At 43.7% G+C, this 11,907-nt stretch overlaps 2 protein-coding genes across 3 annotated transcripts in view; both read left to right on the forward strand.

Annotated features, from left to right (window-relative positions):
• Positions 1–11,907, forward strand: part of LOC126405581 (dual specificity protein phosphatase 3-like) — a 608,181-nt gene that overhangs the window by 538,863 nt on the left and 57,411 nt on the right. The gene's annotated exons all lie outside the window — the stretch shown is intronic.
• LOC126405575 (macrophage mannose receptor 1-like) overlaps positions 7,863–11,907 on the forward strand; it is an 8,536-nt gene continuing 4,491 nt past the window's right edge. The window contains exons 1-4 of one of the 2 annotated variants that reach the window (XR_007571586.1): positions 7,863–8,178; positions 9,207–9,508; positions 10,409–10,701; positions 10,805–11,764. Coding sequence is in view for 1 of the 2 variants with exons in the window: in XM_050069381.1 (XP_049925338.1) it covers positions 8,072–8,178; positions 9,207–9,508; positions 10,409–10,701; positions 10,805–10,993 (891 nt within the window). In the remaining variant the exon portion in view is untranslated. Of the gene's footprint in view, positions 8,179–9,206; positions 9,509–10,408; positions 10,702–10,804; positions 11,892–11,907 lie in introns of those variants that run through there. The other variant, XM_050069381.1, reaches the window with a different exon arrangement.

An 11,907-nucleotide genomic window follows, 5' to 3' on the forward strand; every position in this document is an offset into this window, starting at 1 on the left:
ATCTAAATGCTAAATCTAAATCTAAATGTTAAATCTAAATGCTAAATCTAAATCTAAATAGTAAATCTAAATGTTAAATCTAAACATTAAATCTAAATGTTAAATCTAAACATTAAATCTAAATCTAAATGTTAAATCTCAATGCTAAATCTAAATGTTAAATGTTAAATCTAAATGTTCTGGGTGAAACTAAATATTTAGCTAATATGCAAATTCACACTGCTGGTCACCGGAAGTACCAAGATAAAGGCTCGAGATGGTCAGACTGTGTTTATAGAATCAAAAAACGAATTAAAACCAACTTATCGGGGGAAATGAACACTTGAACATACATTAGCGTGATAATAACTACCTAAAATAACAAGAAACATGTTTGGAGAAATTTTATTTGACGTGTACTTTGAGTTGTTAGTGTCCCTTCAGAGGGAATCACCTTGTTCTTTACAAATACTTCCGAGTAGAAAACCAGCAGAGTTTAGCTACATATATATATGAATATCTCACATTTTTCACGTCACTATATCACCGTTTAGACTAATCTGGTGTTTGTGAAGTCTATAAACACAATGATTGAATGGTTATCGTAGATTAGTCTATAAACACAATGATTGAATGGTTATCGTAGATTAGCGGGGCTAACCATTAGCTGTTTGCCCCGTTAGCGGTGTCTGTAATGACTCATTAACTCTAAACGGTCTGTGAAAAAGATATTTTTTTTCCAGCGGATGTCTTAGTTACACATTCGCCAAAAAACAATCTGGCAGTGTCAAAGGGGCTCTAGTTTGCTCACTCCCTCTCACTGTGAGGGGTTAAAGGTCACCTCTAGACTGCCAACAGGAGGCTCTCTGATCCACCCAGCGATGGTACTGTAGGCCTCCTCTCCATNAGGTCACCTCTAGACTGCCAACAGGAGGCTCTCTGATCCACCCAGCGATGGTACTGTAGGCCTCCTCTCCATCACAAGGTCGGTCCACTGTCGACTCTGGTGGTTTGGTTTTGGGAGAATCCTGCTGGTCTGTATTACGTTTATATTTTGAGGCTTTGTATTAGACGTGTAAACAACTTGGTATGAACATTGTCTTTTTCGTAGTAAAGGGCAAATACGGAATATTTAGTACATATAAATGTAGACACTGATGAAAGTATTCAGAGCCTTTGCTGTGACACTCAGGTGCTTCCTGTTTCTCTTGATCATCTCTGACCTGTTTCCAAACCTTGACTGGAGCCCACCTGTGGCCACTTCAGCTGATTGGACCTGAGTGAGAGAGACACACACACCTGTGTATTGAAGGAGCTCAGAGACGGGGCTGTGTCGAGGCACAGAGCTGAGGAGGGCTGCAGAAATACTGTGTTGGATCCAAGGATCCCAAAAGCACAGTGGCCTCTGTGATTCTTTAGTGGAAGAAGTCTGGAGCAACCTGCAGTCTCAGTTTTTCTGTCTGCCAGACGACAACAGATCAAAGAGTCGGTGACCAGCGTGAGAGGGGTCTGTCATGATGTTTATTTGGCTCAGCTGATGTAGCGTGAAGTGGCGAGTTCTTCCAGGGAGGGCAGGGGACAGCCGGTGATCTTTCCTGCAGACTTGATGACTCTTTGCAGAGCCTTTTTATCTGCAGCGGTGCAGCTGGCAGACCGCACCACGATGCAGTCTGTGAGGACGCTCTCAATGGTTTGAGTGCAGACGACGCAAAAGCAGTAGAGAAGTAAAGAGTCGGTGCACCAGGTGTGTTCATGACAACAGATTGCGTTTGCACAGTTTTGCTCAAATATTTACAACGTAGAAGAGAGAAACTGATCCTACTGACGCTAGGATCGATCTTCAAAATAAAAATGTAATATCGAGAGTATCGATATTTTGGCATTGGTTCGACTGCCCCTAGTGGACAGTGCAGGTATTGCCATGTAAGGTGATTAAAGTAAAGTATAAGGGGCCGCACGCTGCGTCTTTAACTGCCTGGAAAATGCGAGGTCGGGCACTGGGCGCTACTCAGTGCCATCTTTCTAGGGCCTGGAGGCTGGTTGCGTCTGAGGTTGCTAAGCGACCACAACCAGCACCGTATCACAGCCTGTTTACCCAAAATCCTGAGCGCAGAGTTGATCTACATCCTGTTTGTGTGTTGGCCTGTTGTCTGTGGGACAGATGTAAAGCTGACTGAACAGATATCAATGAAGTTTGTTTTCGTTTTGTAGAAGGTGTTAAAGTAAAAACCATGTGGAATGAGGAGTAAGGAATACTTGAAAATATGGAATGCAAACGAAGGCGGATTATCTGAACAAATACAAATGCAAATAGAAGGTAAATATCTTAACAAAATACAAATGCAAATTGTGCAAAACAACCGGTAAGTGTCTGACGGGCCGACAGCCTGGAGACAGAGTGCAGGTGAACAGGTGAAAATTCACTGAGTTCAGTCTGTTCCAACCTGCCGTCACTGAGAGCAGTTTAACAGCCTTATTTTATTCATCTTATTCATCCTGTATGTGGCCAGGAAGGCCTTACTGACATACGTGATCTCTTCTTTCAGGGAGTCCTGGTTCAGACCTGTGTTACACAGTTAAACACAAACAACACATAGAAGCATCACGAGAGAGAACAGTAAAAGAAGAGGGATATATGAGCCTGACCAGTGACGCCGTTTCATATTCCACTCAGGTCAGGGACTATACAGAGCAGCAACATGTTTCCTTCATGGCAGTTTTTAAAAGACCTTTAAAAATGTTCAAGGAAGGGAGTTCTTCTAAGGTGCATGAGAGGACAAAGCAGGTTCAATGCGATGTCTCAAGAACCCCTCAAGGGAATTTCCTTAAATTTGGCACAAATGTCCACCTGGACTCAAAGATGAACTGATTAGAATTTGGTGGTCATACGTCAAGGTCACTGTGACCTTGCCCATTTCATTCTCATTAACATAATATCATAGGAATGTCCTAGGGAAGTTTCCTCAAGTTAGGCACAAACGTCCACTTGGACTTATCTCTGAAATTTTCTTTGGCGAGTAGATTTTTATCATAACTGACTGAAACAACAACATTGGTGGTCAAAGGTCAAGGTCCCTGTGACCTTGCCCATCTCATTCTCATTGACGTGATATCTCAAGAATTTCTTCGGGAAGTTTACTCAAGTTAGGCACAAACGTCCACTTGGACTTATCTCTGAAATTTTCTTTGGCGAGTAGATTTTTATCATAACTGACTGAAACAACAACATTTGGTGGTCAAAGGTCAAGGACACTGTGACCTTGCGTCTGTCTCATTCTCGTGAATGCGATGTCTCAAGAACCCCTCAAGGGAATTTCTTAAATTTGGCACAAATGTCCACCTGGACTCAAAGATGAACTGATTAGAATTTGGTGGTCATAAGTCAAGGTCACTGTGACCCTTCCCATCTCATTCTCATTAACGTGATATCTCAAGAATGTCTTCGGGAAGTTTCCTTATGTTAGGCACAAACGTCCACTTGGACTTATCTCTGAAATTTTCTTTGGCGAGTAGATTTTTATCATACCTGACTGAAACAACAACATTTTGGTGGTCAAAGGTCAAGGACACTGTGACCTTGCGTCTGTCTCATTCTCTTGAATGCGATGTCTCAAGAACACCTCAAGGAAATTTCCTTAAATTTGGCACAAATGTCCACCTGGACACAAAGATGAACTGATTAGAATTTGGTGGTCACAGGTCAAGGTCACTGTGACCTTGCCCATCTCATTCTCATTAACATAATATCTCAGGAATGTCTTCGGGAATTTTCCTCAAGTTAGGCACAAATGTGCACTTGGACTTATCTCTGAAATTTTCTTTGCTGAGTAGATTTTTATCATAGCTGACTGAAACAGCAACATTTTGGTGGTCAAAGGTCAAGGACACTGTGATCTTGTGTCTGTCTCATTCTTGTGAATGCGATGTCTCAAGAACACCTTGAGGGAATTTCCTTAAATTTGGCACAAATGTCAACCTGGACTCAAAGATGAACTGATTAGAATTTGGTGGTCATAAGTCAAGGTCACTGTGACCTTGCCCATCTCATTCTCATTAACATGATATCTCAAGAATGTCTTCGGGAAGTTTCCCCAAGTTAGGCACAAACGTCCACTTGGACTTATCTCTGAAATTTTCTTTGGCAAGTAGATTTTTATCATACCTGACTGAAACAACAACATTGGTGGTCAAAGGTCAAGGACACTGTGACCTTGCGTCTGTCTCATTCTCGTGAATGCGATGTCTCAAGAACACCTTGAGGGACTTTCTTTAAATTTGACACAAACGTCCACTTGGACTTGCAGAATGAACTGTTTGAAGGTCAAAGGTCAGTGGTTCTGACATTCCATAAATGTAAGTTTCGCAATAATAAACCTCACATTGGTGTTTTTTTCTGGAGGATGTTGAACATGACATGAAACTGCTCTTTGGCTCCACAAACAGGCTGTTGAGACTCTCGATATCTGTCTTATAATATCTTTGTGTAGTGCAGGGAGTGAGACAAGATTTGGTTATCAAACTCAGTGTTCTGTCTGTTCCTGAGTCATGCAGGTATTTGAATGTGTGTGTGTCAGATCCTGTGCAGGTACGTCTGCTGGATTTGAAAGTTTCTCTTGAGTGACACTTTTCACTGTCACTCAAGAGAAAAATGAGAAAGCCTTTACTTAATATGTGTTTACCACGTCCTTAAAAAAGATGACCAATGAATATCTGCACACTCACCTTCAAACTAACTTCACACACCTGTGCCAAGGTGAACGCAGCACAGAGGATATCCACGCCATCGCTTTGGAGTCACGCTAGCAATGAGACTTTGGGTTGATGAGCAGATCTCATTGTGTGAACTCTACTGCAGCACAGTCTGACTAAAACAGGATTTAAGACTTTAAGACTATTTAACTGGAAGCCTAACTTTCCAGTTTTCACTGACTTTGCCAGATGGTGAGCCGTTGTAAAGTGACTGAAACCCTCCGGCAGCAGGTTGTCCAGATGAAGGCCAAAGGGATGACCCTTTCAGCCACAGCAAAAGAAGTTGGTCTTTCCTGATTTCTAGTCTATTGCATCTTCATAACATCACAAACTCATTCAAGTCCCCCAAGAAGGCTGGTCATCCACGAAAAAGACAAATGCAAGAGAGGACAGGATAATGCGGAGAATCTCAACGGGCAATCGGTTCAACACTGTAGCTGGAATTGCTCGCCAGTTCAGTGCTGAACAGGGTAAGGGTCTGTCTCGTCATACAGTGTCTCCACGTTGAACAGAATTTGGACTGAAAGCCCACCCTGCAGTGAGCAAACCTCTCATTAGCAGAAGGAATCAAAATGCTAGACTAACCTTTGCTGAGGAGCATGTTGTGTGGACAGAGGAGAACTGGTCCAAAGTTCGTCGTCATACTGGGGAAAGACTGAACCCAAAGTGTGTAGCTAAATAAAGACGTCAGTGAAAGTTGGAGGAGGAAGTGTCATGGTTTGGGGGATGTTTTCTGCAGCAGGAGTTGGGCCTCTCATACAGTGACATGGCAGAGTGAATATAAATGTTTATCAGAACCTTCTTCGACAACGCTCATCACCTGATCAGCCAGCAATTTTCATGCAGGACAATGCCCTCTGTCACACAGCAAAACGGGTAAAGCAGCTCCTTGAAGCTGAAAACATTGAAATAATGAAATGGCCAGCCCAGAGTCCTGATCTAAACCCAACAGAAACCTCTGGAAAATCCTTGGTGACAAAGTTATGGCTAAGAAACCCACTACAGTCACTGAACTGTGGAAGAGACTGGAAGAAGAGTGGACCAAAATCACATTAGAGCGTGTGAGAGACTAGCGATGTCCTGTGGCCACAGATGTGCTGAAGCCATTCAAAGCAAGAGCCTGTCCACGTCCTACTAACTGCTGACTGTTGTAACCATCAGAAACTGCCTTGGTTATTTTGTAAAACACAGATTTTAGCCATTCTTATATCTCAAATGGCTTAAAAAATATAGCTGCTGTAGATGGTCTGGGCTGATCCCTGAATGTTCATGACGTCTTGCTCCGCCCCTGGTGGCAGGCTGACTCTGTGTGGTGGAGTCTATCTGAGCTGTGATTGGTGCAGTCAGTCGGTGAGTCTGAGTATTTCACAGTGAAGCATCAGCACCTGAAACCCTGGATTCAAAGCTGGTGTCTCTGCTGCCGTCGTCTACAAGGTGAGTGATGCTGATACATTGACACTGGTGCTACGTGGCTGGCAGATGGAAGCACTAGGAACCTTATTACAGTTTATACACAGCCTGTTAGTTATGTTTAATTTCTGTTCCCTCAATAGCTGCAGATTCCTGCAGTGAGGAAATCAACCTGCAGATGTGAAAGTAGCAGAGGTGGTAGAAAGATGTGCTCAGAGGTGCACGACTTATGACGATCTCAGTCAAGACTTTGTTTCCTTCTTGTTTTTTGCTCTTTATGCACGAAAAAAAAAATACTGAAGTTTTATTTAAAGTTTTAATTCAAGGATTTTTCACGTTTACTCAGGACAAATGTATAAATAGGGCGGCACGGTGGTGTGGTGGTTAGCGCTCTCGCCTCACAGCAAGAGGGTTGCCGGTTCGNAAAAAATACTGAAGTTTTATTTAAAGTTTTAATTCAAGGATTTTTCACGTTTACTCAGGACAAATGTATATATATAAATATATTATGTAAATTCTGTGATTATGTATTCACATATTTTAACATATTCAAATAGTGTGCAATGCAAAAGAGTTGAATCTTCCTCCCAACTCCTTGGTGGTTCCAAAAAGAGGAGCAGCTTCAGTAGTGTGGAATAAACTGTGGCGTCCTGAATGTTTTCCTTCTCTTAGCGCTCAGAGGGAACTCATTCAGCGGCTCCTCTGGCAGCAGCACAGCGTCTCTCCCTCTCCTCTCTGATTCTGTCACAAACCTTTGGTGATGGAAACCTACGTGAATAAACTCCATATATGTGACTGTGTCATAACAGCCTGATGATTAGAGATGATTTATATATATAGATCCCAGGGGACGTTTTTTAAATGTGTAATTAGTGGTAGATTTGATTTAGTTGAACTATTAATATTGTGACAGAATCTGAATCTGACTCTGAGTTACTGTTGTTATAATAATAATGATAACACATTTTATTTATAGAGCACTTTTCAAAAACTCAAAGACACTTTACAGGCATAAAAAAGTGCAGGGAAATACAATCAAGAGTGCAAAACAGACAGGAGTGCATTAGTTATAGACAAGGTTGTAGACAAATAAGAGTGCTGACATTACAAAGTTAGGTGGGTACAAGGGAAGAGCAAGAAGGAAGTAGGATGGATTAAATTTGCAAGTTAAATGCAGAACGGAACAGGTATGTTTTGAGTTGAGTTTTGAAGGAGGTGAGGTCTGTGCAGCCGCGGATGTGTTGTGGGAGGGAGTTCCAGAGGGTGGGGGCAGCAACAGAGAAAGCTCTGTCCCCCCAGGTGTGGCGCTTGGTCCTAGGTACGGTGAGGAGGTTGGCGTCAGAGGAGCGGAGGGTGCAGGAAGGGGTTTGTGATCACGGGAGCGGGTGTGGGTGAGGAGGCGGGCAGCAGAGTAATGGATATACTGAAGTTTATTTAGGAGACTGGAGGTTGTGCCGTAGAGGATACTGTTGCAGTCGTCGATACAGGATGTAATAAAAGCATGAATGAGGGTTTCAGCTGCAGGGAAGGAGAGAGAGGGGCGGAGGCGGGCGATGTTTTTAGATGGTGGAATGCTTATTTGGTGACTTGCTTGATGTGTTGGTTGAAGGAGAGATTGCTGTCAAAGATGACTCCAAGGTTGCGGCAGTGGGGGGAGGGGGAGAGGGTGGAGTTGTCGATAGAGAGATGGAAGTCTTTGGCTGCCAGGCTGAGGGACTTTGGACCAATTATGAGAAAGTCTGATTTGTCGTAGTTGAGTTTGAGGAGATTTGTTTGCATCCAGTGTCTGATATCAGAGAGACAGTTTGAGAGGGTGGAGTAGGTCTGAGAGGTGATGGATTTGGTGGAGATGTAGAGCTGGATGTCGTCAGCGTAACAGTGGAAACGGAGGCCGTGACGACGGATGATCTGACCGAGGGGGAGGAGGTAGAGGATGAAGAGGAGAGGACCAAGCACCAAACCCTGGGGGACACCTTGGGACAGGGGGGCAGTCGAGGAGGAGCAGTTGTTGATGAAGATGAATTGCTTCCTTTCAGAAAGGTATGATTGGAGCCAGGTGAGGGCATCATCTGCGAGGTTGAGGAGAGATTGTTGGCGGGAGAGTTCACAAACTGAAGAAATGACAGATCATTTTAGTTTTTACTGAATATTTGAAGCAAACTGTAAAACAAGATCACTGGTTTTGTTGCAATACTATTCTCTTAAAATTAATAATACAATTTATTTTTTACTAAATTGTCATATCATCAAGAATTTCGTTATCATAAAGACACCCTGAAATATCCTGATATTATTTTAGGGCCACATTGCCCACCCCCACTAATAACAACGACTGATTTACAGCCCAAAAAAGTCACTGCAGATGAAGACGTATTTTCAAGAACAGCAAAGTTGCAGCAGTAGTATTAAATGTAGATGAAATACAGCTGGTGAAGCGGGACAGGTGAATAATTTCCTCCCAACATTAACATAACATCTGTGTTATGTGTAACTATAGCATCAAAACTCATGTCTTTACAAGAAAATGAAGGTGAAGTGTGGTGGCATCTAGCGGTGAATTGCAGATTACAACCAGTTGAAACTTCTCCTGGTTAGAATTCCTTCAGTGTTCGTTGTTCAGGAGGTTTTTAGCGGGAGGTCTCTTCCTCTCCAAAACAAACACGCCAGGTGATTAGAATCACTAAAAACACTGCAAAAAGCAGTTTCATGCTACAAATCAGTTCCTCTCCGATGTTGCTCGGCATCTTGGGGCTCACCCAGAACATGCTGTTGTGTGCTCACCTTTTTCTGATCCTGGCGTTCAGGAGGTTTTGTACAGTTAACTGAATTATCCACTGAGGTCTCTTTCTTTCCCAGACCAACAGACCCAGTGATTTAAACTGGTAAAATGCAGAATAACAAAGTTTCTGACAGACTTTGGCATGTCGCTGTGAGCAGCTAGTGGAATACTTTTTCCAGAAGGTTCAGAAAGTTGTCACTGCCAGCTCCATCAGCTGATTCACATTTAAAGTATATTCTATATTTCAATTCAAACTAAAAGCTGAATAAAACTGTGCATGTGACTGCAGGTGTATGGAAAACATGATGAGGAACACCTGCGCTCTCGTCCTCCTGCTGCTGCTTCCTGCTGTGTGTGAGGGACAGCTGAGAGCTCAGGACTTCATATATCAGGGATACTCAATGTCCTGGAAAGAGGCTCAGGCCCACTGCAGGGCGCATTACACTGACCTGGTCACCATCGCTGGGAAAAAAGAGAATCAGAACTTCATCAACACCCAGGGATGGATCGGTTTGTACCGAGACAATTCAACCTCTCTGTGGAAATGGTCCAGAAGGGACGAGATAGCCAACTTCACCATCTGGGACAGTAGTAAGCACGTATCAAGGCCTTCAAGTTTGTAATACACTACATTAACAATAGTTTTATAGATTACATCGACATATGTTTTCTATTTCACACATTTAATATGTCATCAAAATACAAACTTCGACCAGGCACCAAACACTTTTGATCAGCTGGACCAACTTTCCAGGCACCAAACACTTTTGATCAGCTGGACCAACTTTCTCATTTTACAGCTAAACAGTACACAAACATTTGCCTCTGAAAACATTTCAAGAGAGAAATAGGCAATGCAGGAATATAGATCTAGATTCATATTCAGTTAGCGCTGCCTCGTTTGAACGCAGTTCACAGAGTGAATGACATGATTGACAGCTGCGTTAGAGACTACTCAGCTTTGTTCGCACATGGTGAGGCCGTTAAAAGCTGAGTGAGATTCTCTGTCTCATGTACCTTGTCAACGTATTCTCATAGAACGCTTCATTTGATATCCTACGAAATTGTGCTCCACGAATGACTTAACGTCCTTAATGTTCAGTTATGTAATTAACGCAAAGTTACTAAGGTTAGGTTTAGGAAAATAAACATGGTGAGAGCGTACCTTAAAATGACTCAAAGTTAACACAGATCCGAACACGTGACTCCAGGGGAAAGTCGTTTTTTTGTGACCCATCCACCACTCCAACCTGCCTCCTTACAAGCGCTCAGGACTGCTTCATTGTTTTCTAAGGAGGCAGGTTGGGGTGGCGGATGGGTCACAAACAAACAGACTTTTGCCCGGGGCTTTCACATGTTTGGATCTGTGTGAGCCTGAAGTCATTTTAAGGTACGTCCTCAGTAAAAGGGTCTACGGCAGGAACACTCAGAAAACATTTCTAAAAACTGTTCTGACTGGATGTAAATGAAGTAGATATTTTCTTCTTGCAGATGAACCCAAAGCTGATGAGAACTGTGCTTTTAAGTACCCAAGCACAGAGAAATGGGAGAGCGATAAATGTAGCAGCAAGCACACTTTCTTGTGTTTCGACGAGAGGCTGGTTCTGGTGAAGGAGAGGAAGACGTGGGAGCAGGCTTTACAGCACTGCAGGGCTCTGGAGGCGGTCAACTCCAACCAGCCGGCCACTGATTACCAGAACCACCGCTATGACCTGGCCACCCTGCACAGTCCAGATGACCACAAGTACGCATGGGAGAAGGCAAAGTATGCCCCCACTAAAGAGGTAGGGCGGTTTTTCACAGTGTGTGTGTGTGTGTGTGTGTGTGTGTGTGTGTGTTACAACTCCTCCTCTGTGGTGGTAACATGTCTCTGTTACATGTCCGTAGGTGTGGACGGGCCTGCGTTACCTGGCTGGTCAGTGGGTGTGGGTGGGCGGAGAACGAGTGCAGTACCTGGATATGAAAAGTTGCCCAACCCTCAGGTTTTGTGGCACCTTCCCAAAGAACATCACCAAGATATACAACATACGAGACTGCAGTCAGAAAAGGAGCTTCCTCTGTTACAGGAAGCCTTGAACGCATCAGTCTTCTTCAAGTCTGTGGTTACTGAGAGGTTCTCAGCAAAGTTAGTGGATTGTCCTTTTAAAGTTGATTTATGATAATTAAACAGTTTCTGCATTTGCTGTGTTTAAGTGGTTTACTCATAGGATGTGCTGTTTGAAGATACACGCTCCTTCTTGTTCAATTAATGCCGACTATTTCAAGGTGCAACCACCACAGCACATTCAATAAACACTTCTGTCAGACAAGAAACAGTTTTAACTCACCTTGTAGGGGTCTGCCCATTGGTCCGACATCCCGTTGTTCCGAAATCATCATGATGCCCTGTGGTTAAGGTCTGGTTAGGTTTAGTCACAAAAACCACTTGGTTAGGGTCAGGAAAAGATCATGGTGTGGGTTAAAATGAAAAAGAAAGTGACAAACACATAACCCGTGAGCCTGCTTCGCCTCAAGCCTTTCCCAGCTGACCCAGAGCCAGTCGCGGCACCATCAAGGCAGAAATACGCCTGCCGGGAGCCGTTCAGCACCGCGGAGAGCTCCCCACACAACCCCGACCCCAGAGTTAATACACCTACATTTGTTGCGTTGCTGATCCTCTATGATACACAAATACAGTATAGCCTAGTATAATCACATATCGGAACAACTTGACGTCGGACCAGTGACATGGACCCACCTAGTAATGGTCCGTCCTACATCGCAGACCTTCTAACCCCCTATTCTACACCCAGGTCCCTCAGGTCAGCTGACCTGGGGCTCCTGGCTGTCTCACGCTCCAGACTAAAGGTGCGGACACACCAAACTGACATCAAAGAACTAGCGGCGACGAAAGCCAACTGTTGCGTCGTCTACGTCGCCTCACGTCGCCCTGTGTCAGTTGCATTTGAACACACTACACGGACTACATCCGACGGCCAAGTAGCACGTAC

The sequence above is a fragment of the Epinephelus moara genome, chromosome 18, assembly GCF_006386435.1.
Source record: "Epinephelus moara isolate mb chromosome 18, YSFRI_EMoa_1.0, whole genome shotgun sequence".
Taxonomy (NCBI): Eukaryota; Metazoa; Chordata; class Actinopteri; order Perciformes; family Serranidae; genus Epinephelus; species Epinephelus moara.